At 42.4% G+C, this 24,842-nt stretch overlaps 2 protein-coding genes and 3 non-coding genes across 6 annotated transcripts in view; 1 reads left to right on the forward strand and 4 right to left on the reverse strand.

Annotated features, from left to right (window-relative positions):
- invs (inversin) overlaps positions 1-10,488 on the forward strand; it is a 39,474-nt gene extending 28,986 nt beyond the window's left edge. The window contains exons 18-19 of the mRNA XM_084943056.1: positions 9,686-9,772; positions 9,855-10,488. Coding sequence (XP_084799182.1) covers positions 9,686-9,772; positions 9,855-9,970 — 203 coding nt within the window. The 3' untranslated portion in view covers positions 9,971-10,488. The remainder of the gene's footprint in view (positions 1-9,685; positions 9,773-9,854) is intronic.
- On the reverse strand, positions 3,843-3,915 carry trnat-ugu (transfer RNA threonine (anticodon UGU)). Its single transcript has one exon. It is a non-coding gene; the product is annotated as a tRNA-Thr (tRNA).
- trnat-ugu (transfer RNA threonine (anticodon UGU)) lies at positions 5,200-5,272 on the reverse strand. The gene has a single exon. It is a non-coding gene; the product is annotated as a tRNA-Thr (tRNA).
- trnat-ugu (transfer RNA threonine (anticodon UGU)) lies at positions 9,407-9,479 on the reverse strand. Its single transcript has one exon. It is a non-coding gene; the product is annotated as a tRNA-Thr (tRNA).
- A 55-nt stretch (positions 10,489-10,543) lies between the features above and the next one.
- On the reverse strand, positions 10,544-24,773 carry tex10 (testis expressed 10). Of its 2 annotated transcripts, none has more exons than XM_084943058.1 (16): positions 24,589-24,773; positions 24,144-24,340; positions 23,456-23,643; positions 23,037-23,363; positions 22,734-22,946; positions 22,373-22,625; positions 22,164-22,276; positions 19,372-19,619; positions 19,074-19,209; positions 17,202-17,371; positions 14,307-14,484; positions 13,296-13,518; positions 11,717-11,797; positions 11,380-11,564; positions 11,090-11,300; positions 10,544-10,991 (listed from the first exon to the last, which is right to left on the reverse strand). In XM_084943058.1, exons 2-16 carry the CDS (start codon positions 24,324-24,326, stop codon positions 10,869-10,871), a joined length of 2,832 nt encoding a protein of 943 aa, XP_084799184.1. In that variant the 5' UTR covers positions 24,327-24,340; positions 24,589-24,773; the 3' UTR covers positions 10,544-10,868. The 2 variants fall into 2 exon arrangements, with proteins under 2 accessions (XP_084799184.1, XP_084799183.1); XM_084943057.1 differs by having other exon boundaries at positions 24,144-24,343.
- Between the last annotated feature and the right edge of the window lie 69 nt (positions 24,774-24,842).

The following is a 24,842-nucleotide window of genomic DNA, read 5'->3' on the forward strand; positions in this document are numbered from 1 at the left end:
CACAATCATCTCTGAATGGACTGGAAAAGAAAAAGACATCCAGTGAGCAGCAGTTCTCTAGTTTGCAATCCCTTATTGATGCCAGAGGTCAGAGGGGTATGGAAGCCCGTTTCCGCCACTAAAAAAAAAAAAAGTATCCATAACTCTAAATTTCGAGTTATCTTTCTCGAAATTTTGACTTATTAATTTGGAATTTTGAGAAAAGTAGCTTGAAATGTTGACTTTTCTCAAAAGTTTGAGTTAATAATCAGTAATCAGTAATCTACATGAATGACGTAATTTCCTTGTTACCCGGAAGCGGAAGCCCTCAGCTACAAATGCTACAGTTAAGCTACCAGTATAACAGCCAGTCATGAATGCACAAATTGCTGATTATTTTCAGCGTAGCGTCACAAATGATGAAATGCTTGTGTTATGAGCTGAATCACATGGTGTTACTATCAGCAAACGTACTCTTGAAAGCGCCAGTTTGTTGTGATCCGGTTTTGAGTGTGCAGTCCACGTAGATTACTGATGGCAGAGATAACTCAAAATATTGAGTTACTTTTCTTAAAATTTTGAGTTAATAAGTCAAAATTTCAAGAAAATAAGTTGAAATTTTGAGTTAATAACTCGATATTTCGAGTTATGGATACTTTTTTTTTTTTAGTGGCGGAAACGGGCTTCCATAGAGGAGAATGCCCAGAGGCAACAGTAACTCAGTTAACTACTCATTATAGTCAAGGTATGCAGAAGAGCACCTCTGAGCACACAACATGCCTGGTCCAGTGAATCTTGGTTTCTGCTGTGACATTCAGATGGTAGGATCAGAATTTGGCATAAACAGCATGGAAGCACAGGTCCACCCTACCTCATATCACTGGTTCAAGCTGCTCTTGTTTGTGATGTGGGTGATATTTTCTTGACACACTTTGGACCCCTTGGTATCAAGTGAGCATCATTTAAATGCTGCAGCTTACCTGAGTGTTGTTGCTGACTGTGTCCATCCCTTTATGACTTCTGATGGCTGCTTCCAGCAAGATAATCCACCGTGTCACAAAGACCAGACCATCTTAAACTGGTTTCTTGAACCAAATAGTAAGTTCACTGTACTCAGAAACCACTACAGTCACCACATCTCAATACAATAGAGCACCTTTGGGATGTGGTGGAACAGGAGATTCACATCGTGGACACGTTTACAAGAACTGTGCCGTGCTGTCGTGTCAATGTGGTCCAAAAATCTCTAAGAAATGTTTCCAGCACCTTGTTCAATCTTTGCCATAAAGAATTTCATAATATATTTCATATATATTTAATATATCTTTCTCTCACATCTATTTAAAAATGTGTGGTCGATCCTGTGACATTCCACTGAACTCTGAAAAAGGAGAAGCATGAAAACTGAGCAGAGCTATTTTAGACTAAACAACCTTTGAGAGCAATGCTGCACTTAATTGCTCTGGTAATGTAATATTGGATTAATCAGGATGATGGCTCACCGCTGAAATAATGACTTTTCAATTTCCAAACATTAAGTTTTAATGTTTCTAGTGGCTGAAATGCTCAACAAATGCAACACTGTGACCTGTGAGTCTGCCTGAGTGCACACCAAAACACGAAAAACACTTTTTTGGGGAGGAGTGTTGTCATGCGAGCAAAGAGATGATAGGAAATGAGGATGCTGGGAAAGCACTCTTAACAGAAGCAGGCACCTTGCAGTTTGTAAACAAGCAATAATGGCCAAAAGACAGCCATGCTAATAAACATGTTATAGAAATTATCACCTGCAACTTTGCCACATTAGAAACAATGGATATGAAGTGTAGGAAAAGCAGCTTTAATTTTAACTCTAGTAGTTGTAGATGAACTCTTGGTGTGCACTGACCCTTTGCAGTTTTAAAGCAGCTCGTGCACGCTGCAACTCCTGAGTTAAATATGCTTATTAGGAATGTTTTTAATTGGCTAAACCTTGAAATCGTGTTCGGTTAAGTTAGCAGAAAATAGTGGCTGAGAAATCAATGAGTAGGATGTGCAGCATGAATTAAAGCTTTAGCATTTGAAGATTTTGTAAGATTAAAAGAAGAAGAAGTTACAAATCCAGCTGTGTAAGAAACACTGTAAGCGACCCGTGGAAATGTCTGGCTGATGCTTCAATCCACACGCCGGGACGGTATCAGCCTGGTTTCCCGCGTGGAAGCTCTGGTAAGGTTTCGCCCTCACAGACAGGCCTGACCTTCTTAACACATCACCAGGTGATGATGGGAGGACAGACAGAAGCCTTGCTGCGCCAAAACACAGAAGCCCGCACAGCCTCTCTGCTCACGGTCCGACCCGGTCTTCTGACGTTGTTTTCCCCTCCCCCTTCTCGCCTCTCCTCCCTCTCTACCTGACAGTGCTGGCACTGTGAAAAGTTCAGAGCTGTCAGGGGGAATGTCAGACGACTGCGTAGAGCTATCTGCTGAACACACACATTAACAACACCCCCCCTCCCAAACACACACACACACACACACACGAGAGTCATTTTATTACTCCGTCTCTCGTATCTTGAAGTAGACAGATGTATGAACTGTGGACGCTATCACCTGCACGCTTAATTATTATAAACTATTTTTAAAAATAGCTTTCCAACACTCTTATATCTAAAAAATCTGTGTCAGAACAAGATCTTGTTTTCATCACAGATAAAAAAAATGTATTACTTGTTTAATTTGCTAATATAAAAAACTTATGAGTTTAAATATTATTTTTAACGTCCCAGACAACAAGACTGGTAGTGGTTAATGTATTTCTCTCATACATGAAAGCTCCCCAGTTGAATTGTGTGAGTGGACACAAACCCCGCCACAGAGTCCTAGAGCTGGTCTCAACCCTTAGATCTTGTAAAGGAAATTTGTAAAAATCTGTCCTGGAGTCACCTTAGAATAAGTGGGCAAGTGAAACTGCAAACCCCACCCTCTCTAAAGAGTGTACATATGAAAAGTGGAGTAGTAAGCATACAACAAGTGGAGCTCAGTGAGAAAAAAAACTCGATCCTGTCCTGGGCCACTGTGTCACTCCCTGACCTGTCCTTTAAAACTATGACCTACAAGCCAAGAAAATGGGGTTCCAAAGTGATTAACCTGTATTTGGCTGACTTCCAGGTATTTCTTGGAAGGAGTCTACAACTTGCGATTAAAAAAATTGAAACTTTTATGTTAGCCTGCAATTGAATAGGTGGTGATGGCTTTATATTGGTAGATAGTGGTTAGGTCTACTGAGAGCACGAAGGAAACCAAATATGTGAAAGCCTATGTCTAAACAGCGCCTTTCCCATTGCATAGTAGGAGCAATTGCCCTGGCCTATATTAGCAGGGGTCTTCACATTTACTCAGTTTTATGGGCAAGATGTAACAGGACCAAACCTGGCACATTCTCCCCTGTGAAGTGCTATTGGGGACAGTTGTCTTCTTAACAGTCATGCCTGGCAATCTGGGAGTTAATATTTCTAAGCACAAAATACTAACTAAATCGCTATTTCTCTCATAGTGAAACACAAAATGAATGCTATGAAAGAGAGCTTCAGGTTATGTTTTTATCCCTGGTTCTCTGAGTAGCATGAGCGAGTGTCTCACCAAACCAACCTCTTTGCTAGGGAAGTGAGGAAGAGGTGGGCTTTTTTGAATTACATCTGACGCTATGTCAGCCTATTATATAGGGAGGCCTATATAACATGGGCATCATTTAGCTAACAGTAAAGGCTGTCGATCCAAATCGTGGCAAGCTGTGGTGAGTTGATCTGAGTAGGTTCTAATGGAAAAGGGGCTTATGTGTCCACCTAAAGGAGGACGGGGGGTATGTACAGGACAAAAACACTTGCTAGGCCCCAGCGAGATTCGAACTCGCGACCCCTGGTTTACAAGACCAGTGCTCTAACCACTGAGCTATAGGGCCTTTGCTGAAGTAACACCCATGGATACACTACATATAGACAATCAGACCATTGCGCGAGCATGGGTGTGAACTGAACTTGATCAGCCAGTTAAAGGAGTGCTCTTACAAGGGTGTTTTGTAAAATGCACCTTGGCAGCAGTGGCCCTGCTCATGGAAAAGGCTTTCGGTTAGTCACATATTCGACGACAGGCTGGTGGCAGCCCCCAACTACCAGGGGGTGGCTTGTCAGTGAAATGCTCTTATACACCACCCGGGGAATTTGGGCTTTCAGATAAACGTGGAAGAGAGTAGTCTAAGGAGCTTGGAAAGAAAAGCGGCTGGACTTCTTTAACTTGCTTGAAGATGTTTCACCTCTCATCCAGTCTACTGAGACTGAAATCACTTGGATGAGTGACGAAACATTTCTCCCTCTGAAAACGCTACGTCCAGATGAACAGAATCAACCTTTTGAGATTTAATTACCTGGATGATTAAGAATGCATCAAGACTCTTTTTAAGGGACTTTCTGTCCAGGCGATGTGTGCAGCTGCATCCTGGGCCTCACCTCACACATTTGCTAGGTTTTACAGGCTAGACATAACAGCACCTAACCAGGCACATTCAGTCCTCAGTGCATGTTCTTCACAGCTGGGAGCTTCTTCCCTGTGAAGTACTACTGGGGACAGTTGTCTTCTAAACATGCATGTCTGGCAATCCGGGAGTTAGTATTTGTCCCCCTAGTGTGACACAAAATGAATGCTATGAAAGAGAACTTAAGGTTATGTCTATAACCCCGGTTCTATGAGTAGTATGAGCGAGTGTTTCACCAGACCACCCTCTTTGCTAGGGAAGTGAGGAAAAGGTGGGCTTGTTTTGAATTACATCTGACGCTATGTCAGCCTATTATATAGGGAGGCCCTAGCCTCTCCTGACATGGGCGTCACTTAGCCAGCCTGTAAGGGCTCGGTGAGTGATTAGAGCATCTCGTTTATGAAACTCAAAACCACCATTTTTGAAACCAGAGAGAAATGGCTACAAAAATTAACGCTGTTGTCCCCAACTCTAACAAAAAGTCCCAGACCGAGCAGCAGGTATACAGTCACCTCGACGTCCACCTTTGCTGTAGCGTTTGTTACGCATACCAAATACGTCATGGGATGCTCAGCCGAGTTGCTATAATGACAACAACGCACTTTCTGTGGTACTTGATTGTAATGGAAAACCAGTCGTTCCGAGTTGATCTGAGTAGGTTCTAAGGGAAAAGGGGCTTATGTGTCCACCTAGAGGAGGACCAAAACATTTACTAGGCCCCAGCGAGATTTGAACTCGCGACCCCTGGTTTACAAGACCAGTGCTCTAACCACTGAGCTATAGGGCCTTTGCTGACATAACACCCATGGATACACTACATAAAGACAACCGGACCATAGCTCAAGTGTGGGTGTGCACTCTGAACTTGATCAACCAGTTAAAGGAGTGCCCAGGGCTTTAGTATCCAACACTAGCTGCCTTGTGTTCAGAGACCATTCACATTGCATTGCTGGAAACCTTAATTTCACCCACACTTTACTGTGGGACGTTTATTTCCACCTCCCCATATATCCCCACACAGAAAGTATCTAAGATTTGCTTTCCAGGAGATAGCATATGAGTTTGTGGTCCTGCCTTTTGGCCTCTCACAAGGGTGTTTGTAAAATGCACCGAGGCAGCAGTGACCCAGCTCAGGGAAAAGGCTTTCGGGTAGCCACATACTTCAACGACTGGCTGGTGGCAGCCCCCAACTGCCAGGGGGTGGCTTGTCACTCAAATGCTTTTATACACCCTAGCACTGTTTCGCAGAGGCAATACGAGTTATCCTAAAACTGTGCCAGATACTGCTAGGCCTGCTAACTTCCTCTATAGTGACGATGCCACTGGACATGAGGCTTTCAGAGGTGGGTGGTCTTACAGGGACTAGACCTTCACTGTGATGGCCACCGTCATGTAAGAGTCTCCCTAGACTTTTTCCCCAGGATGGTTTCAGCCAAGAAGGTAAAAATTCTGTCCTTTAAGACAGCTCTATTGATTGTTTTAGCTTCAGCTAAGCTTGTAGGAAAAATCCACGCTCCCTCGGTGTAGAGGTTGTGCATTCAGTGCTCCCCTTATAATACGAAGGTCAGTATGCCACTCAACACCACCTTTTCCCCAAAAGTTATTGGGATATTTTCCCCTATGGAACTGCCGGCCTTTTACCCGCTGCCTTTCTCTTAAGAGGAGCAACAGTGGCTGCATACCTTGTTTCCAGTCTGTGCTCTGCGTATTCATATGGACAGAGCCCAGAGTTTTAGACAAAGTGACCAGCTGTTTGTATCTTGCACTAAACCACATATAGGAAAGCCTGTGCCTAAAGAGCGCCTTTCCCACTGGATAGTTGGAGCAATTCCCCTGGCCTATTCTAGTAGGGGTCTTAAGCCTCCTTCTGGCCTGTGTGCACATTCCACTAAGGGTCTGGCAACCTCATGGACTCTCTTTAAGGCAGGGGTGTCCAACTCCAGGCCTCAAGGGCCGGTATCCTGCAGGTTTTAGATATCACCCTGGGTCAACACGCCTGAATCAAATGGTTAGTTCATTACCAGGCCTCTGGAGAACTTCAAGACATTTTGAGGAGGTAATTTAGTCATTTAAATCAGCTGTGTTACATCAAGGATACATCTAAAGTCTGTAGGACACCGGCCCTTCAGGCCTGGAGTTGGACACCCCTGCTTTAAGGGATCCCAAAAGGTTGATTCTGTTCATCTGGACGTAGCGTTTTCAATGGGAGAAACGTTTCGTCACTCATCCAAGTGACTTCTTCAGTCTCAGCTGGCTGCAGGTTTCCCCAACCTTATAAACGGTACTTTGCACAATAACTGAAACCAGCCCGCTGAATGAACAATGAGATGTGAGGTCAGTTCCTTGATCATTAATATGCAAATTGTCATGACTATTGATCAACAACCACTGATCAAAGCCCACTGATCAAAAACCACTGATCAAAGACCATTGATCAACTTACTTGTTTTGCATCGGAAACCATAGCAAAATACAGAGAGTGTCCGTAGCAGCCATAAGAGAGAAGGATGCCACATTGAGGATGTGGACAAGTAGGTGAAAGATTTGTCTGACATACAACTCACCCAAACAGCGAAAATCATCCTTACAAAAAGGTTGAACTTTGCTGTTATGCCGAAACAAATCCACGAGTTGAACTGATCACAGCCACAGAAACAGAAATTTCAAACAACAATGTTGTAGATGTGGAAGCAGAGCAACCAGGGATGAAAGTTTAGGCCTGTCTCAGCAATGCAAATCCCCAAGCATCCAACATCAGCATGGAGGAGAGGAAGGCACTCACATCACTTAGTAATGACAACAACATAATCATCCTTCCGGCAGACAAGGGTAGGTGCACAGTCTTGCTAAAATCAGAAAGACTATCGTGAGAAAATGTTGTCACTGTTCAGTGACAAAAATACTTATGAGCCCCTGAAACGAGACCCAGGAAGTGGTTACAGGAAGAGGGTGATAGATTGTCTGAAGCAGTTAGAATAAGACAATGCTATTGACCGGACCTCATACCACAGGCTATACCCAGGGGAATCTACACCAAGTCTGTATGGTTTACCGAAGATACATAAATAGGGTGTACCTTTAAGACCAATTGTCTGTATGATCAACTCGGTCACCTATAATATTTCTAAGTTTCTGGCTTCGATCCTCAACCCATTGGTAGGCAGCTCTGAACACCACACCCAGAACACCTTGGGTTTTGTTTAAAAGGTGAGAGATGACCATCTACACTGCAGACTTCTCTCACAACTTCACCCAGTACTTCTTGCAGAAATTCGCTGACAACTCTGCAATAGTTGACCTCATTACTGATGGGGACCACAAGGGTTACAGAGAACTGAGCCAAGGCTTTGTGAACTGGTGCCAGCAGAACTACCTCCAGATCAACACTAGAAAAACCAAGGAGCTGGTGGTAGACTTCCGCAGGCACAAACATCCTCCACTGCAACCACTAAACATCCAAGGTATGGACCTGTAGACAGCTACAGGTACCTTGGTGTTCATCTAAACAATAAACTGGACTGGACTCACAATTCAAATGCTCTCTACAGAAAAGGGAAGAGCAGGCTGTACCTGCTCAGGTCTTTTGGAGTGAAGGTCCCACTCCTGAAGACCTTCTATGACTCTGTGTTTGCCTCAGCCAACTTTTACAGTGCGGTCTGCTGGTGCAACAGGTTGGCCTTCTTAGACTGGGAGATTTCCATCAGTAATGGGGGACATTTAAAAGCTAATGTGTACTGTAAACCTGTGCATACGGATCAGTATTTAAGTTCTGACTCTCATCATCCACTGGAGCACAAACTGGGTGTCATCAGGACGCTACACCATAGAGTGAACACCATCCCTACAGACACAGCAGCCACGGAAGCAGAAGACCATCAGGTCAAGAAGGCCCTGAGTAAATGTGGTTATCCCAGCTGGACATTTATCAGAAATCTTCAGGAGAGAAGGACAACTGATGCCTAAGCAAAAACTCGTAGTGATCCCCTATGTTTCAGGAGTATCAGAACTGTTGCTACGTTGCTACGTCCAGATGAACAGAATCAACCTTTTGAGATTTAATTACCTGGATGATTAAGAATGCATCAAGACTCTTTTTAAGGGACTTTCTGTCCAGGCGATGTGTGCAGCTGCATCCTGGGCCTCACCTCACACATTTGCTAGGTTTTACAGGCTAGATATAACAGGTCTAGGTCTAGACTCAGGTCTAGACTTCTCTGGGTGAGAGCATTTCTGTCCTCAAAGAGAACATTGGCCATACAGTCATCCCTAGCACTGTTTCGCAGAGGCAACACAAGTTATCCTCAAACAGTCCCAGAGGCTGCTAGCTTCCTCTGTAGTGACGATGCCACTGAACATGGGACTTTCAGAAGTGGGTAGGATCACAGGGACTAGACCCTCACTGTGACGGCCACCATCATGTGAGAGTCTCTCCAGACTGTTCATTTGTGCTCCACGAGTGTAAGAAACAAGATTTCCTGTCTCAGATTGTTACCGTGGGGATGGTTTCAGCCAAGAAGGTAAAATTTCTGTGCTTGAAGACAGCTCTATTGATTATTTTAGCTTCAGCTACGTTTGTAGGAGAAATCCACACTCTTTCAGTGTAGAGGTTGTGAAATGAGTTCTCCCCAAATAGGTATGCCACAGCGGCTGCATACCTTGTTTCCACTCTGTGCTCTGCGTATCCATATGGACAGAACAGAGTTTTAGACAAAGTGACCAGCTGTTTGTATCTTGCGCTAAACCACATATAGAAAAGCCTGTGCCTAAAGAGCGCCTTTCCCACTGGATAGTTGGAGCAATTTCCCTGGCCTATTCTAGTAGGGGTCTTAAGCCTCTTGCTGGCTTGTGTGCACATTCCACTAAGGGTCTGGCAACCTTGGTCCTGTAAAAAATATTTATTTACAGGACCAAAACATTTGCTAGGCCCCAGTGAGATTTGAACTCACGACCCCTGGTTTACAAGACCAGTGCTCTAACCACTGAGCTATAGAGCCTTTGCTGAAGTAACACCCATGGATACACTACATAAAGACAACCGGACAACAGAACAAGCATGGGTGTGAGCCCTGGACTAGATCAACCAGTTAAAGGAGCGCACCAGGCTTTGGTATCCAACATCAACTACCTGTGTTCAGAAACCATTCACATTATGTAGCTGGACAGCTTAATTTCATCAGCTCTTTACTTTACTGCCCTTTAGGCAACTCAAAGTCCAGACGAGGGCGTTCATTTCGGGACTCTCAGTCTCAGCTGCTCTTGGACATCCCTCAACGCACCCAGAGCCAGTGTAAGTGCCTGTGCACACAAACACAACTTTATTTATCAAGTACAAGTTTCTACAAAAGTTATTAAATGCTTGTCTTTTTTAGTGAGCGGTATAGACTGTGTGCCTTTGACTGACACCATGAATCAAGCCAAGCTCTACTCTTACCACCTGAGACCACATAGCGCAGGACAGGGGACACGAGGCCGGGGAAAACATTGAACCCCCCCCACACACACACACACTTCATGTTCTTTGATGTTTTCTCAGCTGGCTGGTAGTCTTGCCTCTATAGAATTACTCTACGCATTGTTCACTCAATGTGCCAAGTTTTCTAAAATTAAGCCATATGACATCAGAGCCATGACCTCACAGGGTGGGGTTAAGTCTACAGAAAATGGTGTGTGTAAAAGATAACCTTTCATCCATTGTGGAAGAAACACATACACACTCCATCTCCCTCCTTCTCCGTCGCTGTCGCACACACACTGAGATAACCTTTCCTCCCGTTGTGGAGAATGAGGCAGTCTATCAACAGCCAGTCATAGAGATAGCCCACCTGCAGCCACCGAGACACAAACACACACACACACACACACCACACACACTCTAGTCTTAAAGTGCTTTCCCTCTCAAAAGTATTATTTGTGAACTATGCTGTTTTTGCTGTTCTTTTTTATTTGCACAGAACAATCTTTATTATGTACTTTTATAAATATATACTGGATGTTTTAAAAATGTGTTATTAAAAAAATGTGAAAAATAAAAACTAAAACAAAAGAAAGAGTCCTGTGATTTAACTTCATTTTGCCTTTATTCTGCTTACCCACCACTCCTTTTAATACAAAGTCACTTAAGTAGCCACTGGACGACCGTTCAGTATTAACACTCACAAAAGAGAATACACAGTTACCAGGGCTGTGAATAAAACAGTAAAGAAGAAAGAACAAGAATGTGGAGTACTTTAAAACAAAAAAAACAAAAAAGTTCTCATTGTCTTCTGTATGAAAGTGTGATCATGTGTACTTGTCACTACTGAGCCCTGCGTGTTGTCATTGTGACTGTAACATGTTTGGGAGGCTAAACTGAGCAATACACCACGTACTGTTGGGCGCATCCGTTAGTATATGTCTCGAAGGCCCAGATTACCACGGTGAGCAGACGAACCGTGAGCCACGGTGACGCTGTAACAGTAGAGCAGGTCTGTCAGCCACTGCTCCCTGGTTGCACCCCGGGAGAACCTCTGAAACACACGCACAAAGTAATCAGGTGATCAATCTCCATCCGTGTCATTCAAATGCCTTCAATTGAATATGCCTGCATCTGTGTGGGCGCGTTTACCGTGAGGTGCTGGAGGATTTCTTGCAGCAGAGTGGTGTTGGCCAGCAGCTGGCTGTGGAGCGACGTGTGCTGCAGCAGCATGGAGAGAATCTGTCCGAACTGCGGCAGCTCCTCCTCGTTCAGATTGGCAACGCGCAACGACTGCAGGACAACCCGCAGCAGCCGAGGAATGCTGCTCAGCGCTGTCACGCAAGCACCCCAAATTGCTTCCCTGCAAATGTCAAGCAAGGGTGTTAACACATTCGATCAAAATCAATCAGCACAGATCACTGAAAGAGTTTCAAGTACACCTTTTGTGGTTGGTTTCAGTAGGTGCCTCCTGCTGCAGGGTGAGGAGCAACGACAACAGGCTGAGGCAGCACTGTGACAAGAAGCGCAACACGGGCTCAAGGGGCAGGACTGAGAGATCCAGCAGTCTGGATACAGCTCTCAGCAGCCCGGCCGCCATGCTGTCGGAAACCACCCCTAACTTGGTCTGAGACAGGCACACACACACACACACACACACACACACACACACACACACACACACACCAAAAGTATAAATAAAATAAAACAGCAATAAACAAACTTTACGTAAAAAAATCAGTGTGATTTACTGCATGCTTAATAACAACAGTCTCTTACCAGGTAGTTGCAAATGCCAGTTTGTAAGATGTCAAAGCACTGAGACTTTGAGCCCAGAGTTTCCAGACAGTGGCACACTTCCTATAAATCAACCAGTTATTTTGGTTATGACCATATCCATACATGTGTCTCACTGATGTAATGATTTCAAAGTCCGAATGTGTGACTGAGGAATCTGACTGCAGATATGTAACCACACGAGCTCTAAAACAGATGCTCCGGTGTTAACAGATTTTCTGCTCTTATTTTATCTTTAGAGAAAAAAAAAAAAAAAAACACTTTTTATTTTGTTGCATTCTTCACAAATACAAGTACAAAAACAAAACAAAAACAGGAAGAAGAAAACTAGGTATGTACCTGGATTACATACATCAGTTTCTCCCAGTTTATTGTAAATTGATCAGCCCATAATATTTGAATAAAAAGTAATTCTCTCAGTTTCTTGAATATTACTCACTATGGCAATCCATTTATTCTCAGCTGGGGGTTCAGATTTCAACATTTTACAGGTTACTGCTAAAATCCTTAATAAGTATTTATCTTTGACAGGTAAACTGCTCATAATTGTACAAAAAAGAAAAATTACTCTCTCTTCCAAATAACAGTGTGCACTGCCCTTGTTACCTCCTCCCAACTTATTTTTAAAAACATTTTAACTCCATGGTGGCCCATAAAAAAAGAAAGCATACAGAAAGAATGCAATATTCCCGATTGTCACTTGACTACCAAAGATGTGACATACAAATTACTTTTAGTTTCAGTTTCACTATTTTCACTTTCCAGATTGTCAGCAAGCGAGTGGTTTCAGGCCTAAACCACCGACATGCCACTAACTTTTTAAAAGTGAAAAATAAGGCTCAGCTTTCCATCATTAACTTGAAATCCAAATCAAATTTCTCATTAACTTTTATCAAATTTAGGTGCGTGTGTGTGAGCCGGTGGGTGTCTGAACGGTGCACCTGTTGGCATTCTCGCCGTCATTAAAAACAATCCCATCTCATTAGCCGAACTGGAGTTGACACAGTCCGTCCTTAATGCCGCCCCCCCTTCCTTCCATCCTCACCAAGCGTCCCCCTCCGCTCCCCCTTCCTTCCACTTCCCTGTGATTGACTCAGACAGGGAGATGAGAGAGGTAGGATCTGAGACCTTAATTGAGGAGCTGAATTAGTGATTATAAGCCCCCCACTTGCTCACACACTCACACACTCTTGCCCCAGGGCACAGTTACGTTAACGGTAATTTCTGTGCAGAAATGTCACTCTCCCATCATGCCATGGGCTCTCATTAGCATTTGTGCATATCCACTATGCCCGATAACCACGCATCTCCAACCTGCGCAACGCGATAAACGTTCCCCTCTCAGCCGGAGTGCAACGATAAAGCTTCCACCCTCTGAGCTCTATAGGAGAGACTGAGAGAGACTGGGGGGACCGACAGACCACAGCTGTGTCCAGAATATCAAAACAATGTCTTTTCTACCCCTTCCTTCACCTGCAAGTCTGGGTCTCCTCCAGATTTATTTCTAATGTTAAATGTAAGGGTTTCAGTGTGGGATTAAAAAGGTGAACAGTGAACACACCTCAACAATGTCCCAGTGGTGTGTGAACTGCTCCAGCGGGGTGGGGTAGAGGCTGAGAGGTGAAAGAGCGGCGGGAGGCAGGACGCTGTCATCCTCTGCCTCCTGCAGGGAGGCGAGCTGTTCAGACGAGAAGCCTATGAGGGTGGAGAACAGGAAGCTCAAATAGTCCACGTGCTGCAATGCCGCTTCCTGGCTCACAGCTGTCCAGCTGCTCAGAGGGGACCTGGAGAACATAATCAGTGATCATGCTACACAATCAAAAACCCTGAATTGTGATTTGAATCTCAGGCTTTGTAAATTTTGAAAGTTCTCACATTTCAAACACTTTAGGATTATTCATGATTTGATTTCAGTGTTCTTCTATTTTCAAGAATATTAAGAATAACAGCACACTGAAATATAATTATCAAAACTTCTTCCTTGCCCTGTGGGGGAAAATAGATTTGTAACAGTGAGAAATGTGTGTGAATAACAGGGTGTTTCATAAAGCCCGGGAGACACATGCAGACCATCTTCTCAATACTCCATGACGATCCTGCATTCCAGCCTCAAAAAGAGCTCTTTGTACAACACTCGAGACACACACACACACCCGTACGCACACTCCATCCCATATGAACTCAGTACTCCCACCACTCAAAATTTGTATAACACTGCCCCACTGACATAAGAATAAGGTCAAACATGGCAGCACACACATATCATCACAGAGAAAGGTTAACTGGGGATGATAATAGAACAAAATATAATTTTAAAAAAGTGGTTTAATTGTCATAAGGAAGTTAAATATAAAAAATACAGAATATTCATCTCAGTTTATGTCAACAAGCAGGTAATAGATCATAAAAGCTGTCACTGATTTGTCTGTGAAAGAACAACACTGCCATCTGATGGTGATCAGGCAGAGCGTCGTTTGTGTGCCAGTGTGCCTGTGTGCCTGTGTGCCAGCAACCATCTGCTGTCAAACACAACTGTGTTCATGTGCTTTCCAAAGCGGGTCTGAAGGCTCACCTAAGATGTATGATACGAATCAGAGAGGCGGCGAGGCCGGCAGAGATTCGTCCAGCAGTGCAGCAGCTGCTCAGATTGGCCAGAAGAGGCTGGGACATCTTGGGGAGGAAGTAGAGCAGCTGCACCATTCGCTGCTGGGACTCTGATGGTAAGAGCACCACGACCCCATCCTGTGGATCTTCACAGACAAACAGAGACGCACAAGTCACGTGTAATTATGGAGAGACAGCAATGCTGTGCACCCTGTGGGGATTTAACGAGGAACTCTATCTGGAAAATTAGGACCAATACTTGGAAAACCAGACTATGTTGGGACCAGTAAAAGAGACAGACGAAAGACATAACTACTACAGTATTGGCTCAGATAATGCGTCTGTGTGTGTGGTGTTCTGCCCGTCTCTGACGCACATGCTGATGTCAGAAGCTCTCAGACAAAAGGAGTCTTGTGATGGTGAATTGCTGGCTCTGCGGCAGTTTCTATCAGAAACACCCCCCCTCCTCCCCTTCCCAACCCCCTCTGTTACACACCAGCTATCTAACTATCTGACCATTCTCTGAGCTGTTCTTATGGACGGGTTTCCAGCAATGTACAAAGTTGCCTGGGGTGGCTAACACAGTGTTGTAGTGCCTCCTATGGGCACTACTCTAGTTAGAGAGTCACAGATTTTTGGAGGTCTGTATACCTTTGCTAGACCTATGCATGCAACATATGAATATAAGGAAAATGACAGAAAAAAAAGCTTCTACACTTCTTCTTTTAGGTTAATTTTGTGATTCCAACCTCTGATTGCAAATTAATGCATTTCTACACCTACAGTATTTCTCCCTGGTCGTGAAGTGTCTGTAACCTCGGAGTGTTCTTCCTTCAGTTTGGTCTTTTACACACACAAAAGTTCAAGTGAACTAAAGTCGATCAAGAGCTGCAAGAATTTGTATTTTATAGAACAGGGTTAAACTGTAAAAATAAAAACTCCTTCGAGGATGCCAATGTTCACATTTTGGATAAAGACAGATGGTTTGAAAGAGGAGTGAAAGAAGCCATCTATGTCCACTGTGAACAACCATCCTTGAACAGAGGTGGTGGCTTGCGACATGAACCGCTGCCACCTACAATCCAGTTTTGAGGCACCTTAACGCCCACTCACATCTTGCATCAATTGATCTCAATAAGTCACATGATTGTTTCACCCGAAACCTGTGCTGATAATGACCCCACACCCTTTTCCACACCTTGGCTCATGTGATGAGACACATGATCAACAGTGGGCCAACAGCCTTCTTAAGGGACAACTCCCACTAGGGCTTAAATACCTCTCCACCATTTGGTCTGAGGAACAAAAAAAAAAAAAAAAACCACATGGAGAAACTAACAACAGGTCAGTAATATGATTTGGTATAAAAAAAAAAAAAAAAAAGAGCCTCTCAGAGAGGCAGAGGTTCATCAACCTGGAAAAAAACCCCTATGTCTACAAACTCTGGAAAAATTTCAGAAAAATGTTCCTCAACGTTAAAGTGCTCAGTTTAAAAGCCAGCATCTCTGATGGTATGGCAGTTTGCACATGTGGAAAGGGACAATCAACGCTGAAAGGTATATACAGGTTTTATGGTAACATGTTCCCATCCAGATGATTGGGGGGGGGTTCCCCCCAGGATAGGCCTTACATACTTACATAAAGACACTCTTAAAAAAACAAAAAAAAAAGTCAAAAACTTTAGACTTTCGTGATCTGAAAAGATCTTTACGCGCAACAGTGATATTATTTTTCAGAAAACTGATTCAGTAGACGGTTATTTCATACCTGCTGATCTCTAATTTGGAACATAGGCTACATCCACATGTATACGGGTATTTCTGAAAAAGGAGATTTTCTGTTTCCTTAAAAAAAAAAAAATAATAAAAATCCCGTCCAAATGTGCAGTTTTGAAAAAAAATATCTCCGTCCACATGTAAACGCTAAAAACAAAATGTTGGCCAATCAGAAGCCTGGGAGGGAAAAACTAAACAGGGATTTGTGCCGTCACAAAACCTTAAGCACGTCTGAAAAGTTTTTGTTTTTCTGGAACGGCAGATAATTTTGTGTTACTTTTCAAGTGCCTTCATCATTTCAAATGTTAATAACTAAAGACAGTATTTTGGCTGTTGTGTAGACTCACAACTTAGGAATAAACAAAATGCATACAGCATAAATTAATTTAATTTAAAAAAAAATGTAATTTATTCAAAACCGACATTGGGATTTGGGTTGTGAGAGCGTCTGTGCTGAATGTAGAGGCCACATCCGAAGTTCACTCTGATGCCTCTGTCTTTCTAAATGGAGGAATGGAAACGTGGAAAAACTGGAAATAGTAAGATTAACAGCAGCACTATTTTGTCTATATAATTTATTTCATGTAAACAATAAGGTGTGCGTGAGTAAATCCCTGTTTTCCTCGTCCACACCTAAATGCAAAAACTGAGTTTTCGAAAATCTCCACCCTGCCAGGAGTTTTTTTTTTTAAATGTCCGTTTTCAGTGAACCAAAACGCCATTTACATGTGGACGAAAGGCCCAAACACATAGAAAAATCTGCGTTTTCAAAAATATCCGTGTACGTCTGGACATAGCCATAATCTGTGCTGGTTAGGTCTGCATCATGAGTAACCATGGCGATGTATCCTGGTAATAAGTGAACCACCTCCATAATACTGAAAACTCAGGACTAAACTTGAGGGAACCTTTAACAGTCCAAATCCTGCTTCGTTGTGCAGATCTCTGGTAGCAGGAGTCACATCATGACAGATTACACACTTCAGGGGTCTCAGTTCTCAAGTATGATTGCTGCATTTGCTCCCCCACCCCAAAAAACATTTCTCAAGCGGCCCCAAACATTATGATCACTGCATTTTCATGCTCACCATACAGCGTGCAGGCATGCGTCTGCAGACTGCTGAGCAGGTCTTTGTTGCCTCGAGAAGCAGCGGCCTGGATGGAAAGGATGAGCTGCGCAGACAGCATTGGGTTACGGTGGCCCAACTGGGACAACTGCACAGGAAGAGATGCCAACCAGCGAGACAGCACCTTGCTCCTTCAGAGAGAGACAAAAAGGGCATGTGAACCCAAGGCCACCACATCAAAGCCTGATGTTATTACACAACTCTTATAGTTCTTACGTATGAGCACAAGTTAATGTGACCACAAAAGTGAGACAGATTTATTTTTACACTACATTTTGTTTACGAGCAAAAATAAAGCTATTCAGGGAAGCCACAGATGTGATAATGGTTAGTTTTGATTTTGTTCTTTGTAGTTTGGGACAATTACATGAGAAAAGCATAATTTCATGTGGACTGTGCAACACATGACCATCATAAATCTTCTACAATCTTTTATTCAGAACAAGTCAAATGGATAGTCTGAAACTCAGAAACAATGCAGCTGCAGGAGAGGACTGTGGTATATGTGCAGTGCTTCACAGTTTAATAATTACTCCATGTTTTAGATGTGTTAAGAGGGATACATGAGTTTATTTTTGCTGTGGTAACGGTTACATGATTTGGCTGCACAGTCACGCCATATAAAAATAAAATCAATCAATTCCGACCTCAGAATCAGCTAGAATATTTAATGAAGGCATGAAAAACTTTCCTATCACAATAAGACAATTTTTTTCCTATTTACGGGCCCTTAGAGTACACAGCGTAGGGCTGAAATATGACTAGTTTTGATTCATTTTATTTTTTCTAGTATTTTTGGAGCTCTTATAACTTATAGAGCGCAAAAGATATCCTAGTGGAATTTCCAGGGCTGAAAAATTATTTTAAACTCTCTTAAACTCTTTAAATCAACTCGCACTTCAATGCCGCAATCTAAAGCCAGTTCTGGTTCTTGTTCAGTACACTTTCTTTCTATGACCACCAGTGAGCATCAATATCATGGGATATATCAAAGCAGAACTGCACCAATTTACTGGCTTTGATGTGGAGTAACAAGCATTGGTACTCTAGATCTTTTATCTGTTTGCTGATTTACTGGAGAAAACTTCAAAAAGACAATTTTGGGCAAACAGCATATTAAAGCTCTACTTTTCACATACAAGTTTTCTTCTTAGTCAGAATAACCTGTAATATAATTAACATTATAACACTCTTATAACAGTTTTCCCTGCAATTTGAGCCTGGATCACAGAGGGTCAGGGGATACTCTCCTTGCATTTGTTGCTTTACTGCCTATTCAGCATGTGACTATTTTCTTTTGGCATGTCCCCTTTACTCACTTTACTAAGCTGCTATCACCTCATAGTCCCGATCCGGGGACCCTCCAGAGCCTTCATCGTGAGAGGCTTTGATTGATTTTACATGGAATGACCCGTATACAAGAACTCTAAATCAGCAGCTAGCAAAATGTGAGCTGGGACAACTGCTTGGGCATAAAGTCACTGCAGGGGATGCCTGAATGATGAAGAAGAAACTACTTTCAGCTGCTTCCTTAATCATAAGTGGATGCTACAGCAGGTAGCTCTGTGTTTGCAATTTAAAATATATTTTTCCTTAAACCAGATTTTTGTCCCGTCACGGCAGAGAACCAGGGATGTTTTGCTTGTTTGGCCAAAGTGTAAACTACTAAATTATGTGGAAAAATATGACAAAAAACTCAAATGAATGATTATTTATGCTGATGCTATCATCCTGCCTTCTATATCGCCAATAATTATGCCATGTGGTGCATAAACTTTTGGAAAACTTAAAGAAACAGCTGCTCAAAAATCCTACATGTTAAGAACAAGTTACCTGGTTAGGTGTGCATGCCCTTGCTCCTGCAGGTAAAGCTTGCTGTAGAACGATAGCAGCAGTGATCGTGTCTGCAGAGGGAGGTTTCTTTGCTTGTAGTAGATATACACTGCTGCCAACAGGTCCTCTGTCACTGCTGCACAAACATGGACATTATGACACAGTTTTAACATCTCTGTCATATATATATATATATATATATATATATATATATATATATATATATATATATATATATATATATATATATACATACATACATACATACATATACACACACACACACACGCGCGCTTACTTTTGCTTCTTTGTGTGAGCACCATCTTCCACACGGTACCCAGCAGCATTTGCAGCTGCCTGTAGCTCAGCTTCACTCCGCTACCCAGAGTGTCTCGGACAAACGTCCTCAGTGGTGTCAGCCACTCTCCATCTGCCTCTTGACCAACGCCCTGCTTCTGGCTGAGGGACACCATCACCTGGCAGAGTGTGATGTTGAGGGCAAGAGGATCCACAGTTGGACCAGGAAGGGCTGCTGTCTGTTTGCTCCTGAAGAGTGGTGAGTGAGATGAGGGCAATCTTAGCTAGTCTGAATTTCATACACAGTAAATAACCACCAGTAGAGGATCAGAATCTTTTACAGTTTTTAAAACGAAGAAGTCAAAACTTGCAGTTTAGAGCTATGCACAAACATATAGGTGAAAAAAACAAACAAAAAAAAAAACAACCAAAACTTTACAAAAAAAAAAAAAAAAAGTATGAATTTAAAATCAAAAAAAGTTCTTAAATAGATGACAGTCAGCCTCCAACAAGTCAACATCTATTATCCATTCAAATATGGCAAAAAATAAAATAAAATACAAATTTGTAATAATATAAATGTAAATATAAGAAGATGTGAATTTAAATATTTTGAAAAATGTAAACATTTTAAGCATATCATGTTTGTGTTCCTCATCAGTGCCTTTGATGGCAGATTGTTAAGCTTCCCTGCATCTTATCACAAGCTGTGAGTCAAGAGAAAAGTGTGAAACAGGCAGAGGAAAAGTGTAATGTGATGCATCCTTGGGCAATGAGGCATCTAACTTATTTATTAATGACATTAAATCTAATGTCATTAATAAATAAGAGGCAACATTGCGGCACAGTGGTTACAGCTGTCCCCACAGGTTAAGAGAACTCACCTGCCTCACATAAAGTAGGTTCTGGGCTTAAACCCCTTTGTGGTTTCTTTGCTCTTTTCTACTCAGTTGATTACTCAAAGCACTTTCTTACTGAAAGTCTCACTCACCCAATCACACACGTCTATGCCTAAGCACTTTCTCACGTTCACTCATACTCCAACTGATTCACCACGGCAACTCGAGGATACTTTATCATTTACAATTTGAACTGATTTTCTGATTGGTAGACAGCCGACTCTACCACCTAAGGCCTGATTTAGACTTCTGTGTTAGGGCTGTTCGATATAACGATGTATATCGAATGACGATATAAAAATGTCTATCGTTTCATTTTATGCTATGGTTTGTTTCGTGGTGTCGCAAAATAAACTGTTTACGGCAATATTTTTTCACAGTTTTAATGGTCACTGTAGTGGCTATATTAATTTCTTAAAGTTCTCTCTTTCTCTTATATTTAATATAACCACACTACAGACGGACAAGCGCCTGTTTTTATGCGTTGTCGTTAGCAACAACGACGGTAACACCATCGCGTGTCCGCTTGTTTATGTACCACATAAACCTTTCACAATAAAGCTCAAGATCCTGTTGAGACTTTTCAAAATAAACTGAATGACGTGAAAGAGCAGATTATTTATGGATGAGAAGCAAAAAAAGAGCTGCCAGGTGCTAAAAAATAAATAAGCAGTGTCAGCTGATAGAAAAAAAAAAATGTTGGGAATTTTTTCTCTCCTGGCCTGCTCTTTGTTGTGGTCAGATTTCTCTGGGCAAACAGATTTGTCCCTCTAGACTTTTTTGTACATTCTCACACGTCCATTCTGATAGTTTCCAGTAATTTGCTGATATTTGTGAGTCCTTACAGTGATGCTAGGGTTATTATTCCTAATAAACAGGCAATGATTGTTAAATTCAAAAACTGTAGCAAAAAAGGAGCCATAAATGCACAAAAGGAAATAACGGTACTAAACAGGCCAATCACGGCAGCTGCAGGCTGCGTCAAACTGGCGTGTAGTTACATTTCCAGCAAGATGTACGTCAGGTTACGCCATAAGGTTTCAGATGGGTTTGCAGTTATGGCGTAAATTTCCAACTGAAGCATAAGCCACAGTCTCCCTGGGTACTCCAGCTTCCTTCCAGAGTCCACAGAAAATCGACTGTAATCGACTGTAGGCATAAATTTCAATAGTTGTCTGCCCTTCTGTGTCAGCCGATCAACAGGCTGCTGACCGGTCCAGGATGTACACTGGTTGTCTTTACACTGGTTGCCTGTCCCTTTTAAAATGATAGAACCTATCAGACCTTCTACACCTATACACTCCACAAAGGTCTCTCAGATAAACTGACAAGTCACTCCTTGCTGTCCCCATGTCGAGACTGAAACACTGGGGGGGCAGAGCTTTCGCTGTTGTGGGCCCCAAATTATGGAATAAGCAGCCCCTCCATATTAGGCTGGCCCCAACACTTGAAATGTTCAAATCACTTTTAAAAATACACCTTTTTTCCAAGGCTTTTTAGGAGTAGTACCAGAGTCAGCTTTTAGTCAGTTTTAGGTCACTCTTAATCTTTTTATTTTGTTAATTTTATTCCTTGTATATTTTATTGTCCGTTTTACTCATGTTTTATATTTAATATATACTGATTTATTTTTATCTTCCTTGTTTCACTTATGTATTTATTTTATTGTTATTTATATATACTTCTTTGTCTGCTTAATGTATGTTTTTTTAACTGTTATCTCTGTTTTTTTTATTACTGGAAAGCACTTTGGTCAACTATGTTGTTTTTAAACTGCTCAATAAATAAAGTTAGATTGGACTGGATTGGATGTACCCCACTTCTCGCCCCATGACAGCTACGTATTAATAAAAACACCAAAGATAAAAAGAATGCCAAGAATGAACTTTCTTACCTTTTGAGATCAATTTTCTTTTTATGTCTGGGTGTATCCCGGCTCCCGTAGGGAAAGTTTTTAATGAAGTGCTGCTTAAAATCTCCCAGGTATTCTTTACGGAACCACGCATCCTAAAGAAAACAAAAATATCTGTGAGGTTGATCAAACATTTACATTAAAATAAAATGAAAAAAACAAAAACAAAAGACATGCAAGTCACATCTCACCAGTGCATCCTGGTTCTCCCGCTGTGGGGCCAGTTTTCTCAGCAACTGCAGAATAGACAAGACCTGGAACATTACTGACATGGCATCTGGAGTGAGTAGGTGGGCCCCCTCTGTGTTATTCCACGGGCTGTCATTGGTGCTGGCCTCGACCCACACTTCCAGCAGGAGAGGCACAAGAGTAGCTGCAAACTTTTGAACAGTCTCAGCTGAGTCTAGACCCTCACTTACTGTAGCTCCTGTATCCTGCTCAGGTCTGCACAGTGAAAGAATTTAAAAAAACAAATGAAAAAACAAAACAAACAAAAAAAAAAGCTTAAACCGAACTATTTCTGGACAGCTACTAAAGTCAGAGATTTCATACCTAAGTTTAAAGGTGGAGTGTGGAGTTGGTTTGGCCCCAGAATGTTCATAAATCTTAACTCCAACCTTGCTGTACGTTAGCTCTTCCCAGTTGAGATGAAGAGGTGTAAATCGACCGTCTCCACTAGAACCAAAAACTCTTTCAGTTGGGACAGACATATCGCTTTCCTCCGTTGGTCTTTCCTCAACAACTGCCTGGAGAAAGCGCCCAAGCCTGAGATACAAGTACAACAAACAGGAAGATTGGCATTCAGAGTTATTAACTTAGATTTTTCCGGATTGTGTTTACATGCAGCTTCCATACCTGAGGAGAACAGAGAGCCGCCACTGCTGGCTCGTCACAGCCCTGTTAGGGTTGATGGACAGCGCCCAGGTCCAAGCCTTGGAGTCTGAAGCTTTTTTGGCTCCTCCGCTGTTCTGTCTGTGAGAGATCATCTCTAGGAAGTTAGTGAGGAGAACTGCAGGCCGTGCGGCTAGCAGAGCAGGGTAGTGCTCTAGGAACACGTCGAGGACATTTATGGCATCCTCCTGGATTCCTGTCTCGATATGCGTCATAGCACAAGACAAATGAGCACTGAGGAGGGGGAAAAACGGAGCCACGCGTTCTGCAGGCACACACTGTGCAATATACCTGTAAGCAAGTTAAAACAAGTTTGTTTACTTTAGACACATTTAAACAAAGAAAAAAACGTGTTTGTTGTATTTTTGACATGCTTGTCTAACCTGAGCACACGTGCAGCTGCCACACGAACATTGTGATCCTTGTCTGTTAAAACAGCTGCCACTTCTGAAAGCAAGCGTGAAAGATGCTGCTCTAACAAAGAGGGACTGATGGACAGCAACTCTTTCAAACCTAACAAGGCACTGTGTTTCACATTCGCGTTGTAATGGTGCAGCTGAGACAGGAGGTCCTGCGGAAGGAGGGAATAAAATGAGATAAATTTGTTTCTGTTGTTCTTCTTCGTTTGGCTGCTCCCTTTAAGGGTCACCACAGTGGATCATATGCCTCCTCACAGTAAATGTCTCCAAACCATAGATCACAGCACTCTTGCAGCTTTCCTTCAGTCAAAAATCACCCAAGACTCATCTCCGTCCACTGCATGCACTCTTTTCTTCACATCTCATGTACACTGTCTGTTGCTTTGCATGTCTGACACCAGGTATTTAAACTCATCCACCTTCACAACCTCTAATCCTTGCATCTTCGCCTTTCCACCTGCCTCACTCTCATTCACACACATTTATTCTGTCTTGCTTCTACTGACTTTCATTCCTCTTCCGTCCGCAACATATTTCTACTTGCTCTCTACTCTCACTACGGAAGAAGACAAACTTGTTATATTCAATGAAACAAGCCTATAGCATGCTTTTTTTTTAACTTGCTAAAATCTGAAAAGATCTCAGATCTTACATTAATACCGAGCTGTTTGTGTGTTGTGGGTCCACTCGTGTCTCTCTTTAGCTGCTCAGACAGATAGATCCCCTTGGACCGAAAGTTGGTGTTGGTGGCGTTATCAGCTCTGGGCTTCTTCTTTCCCACTTTTAGCTTCACTTTCTGGAAGTCATCCTGCCTCTTCTTCTTTTTGGCCTTCATCTCTGCAGTCTAGACTGCTGTCAGTGTAATGACACATGAAGATAGCGGGAAGTGAATTAATGCACTCATTTTAATGACACATAAACGCATGGTAAATCGAACACGTATCAATAATAATATAATTTGTGTCAGGACCGTTAACATTGTTATTTTTACTCTCAATAGTACATTTCGATACTCAGCAGCACAGCTAGCTTGCTCTGCTAACTTACCTATCATTTCCCTGCAACAGTTTTTAGCGGTAGTAGTTAATTGTACTCACCACAATAAAAATGTCTGCAGTCTAAAGTCGGAAATTTACACTACATAAAGCATCCATTAAAATGTGTCCACCCGGCTAACGACTAAACATACACACACATATACAAAGAAAATGATCTTTATTCGGTCTCGTGTGGCTACATTGGGTCCTTTGATTATGTGTGTGTACATGGTCACAAAGACTGCGCGTTAGATGTATGCACTTCAGCTGCTGCTCCTGCGGGGCTTATAATAAATGAAACCACCAAACTGGGG

This window comes from Perissodus microlepis, chromosome 11, assembly GCF_051167445.1.
Source record: "Perissodus microlepis isolate ML-2025 ecotype Zambia chromosome 11, ASM5116744v1, whole genome shotgun sequence".
NCBI classification, from domain to species: domain Eukaryota; kingdom Metazoa; phylum Chordata; class Actinopteri; order Cichliformes; family Cichlidae; genus Perissodus; species Perissodus microlepis.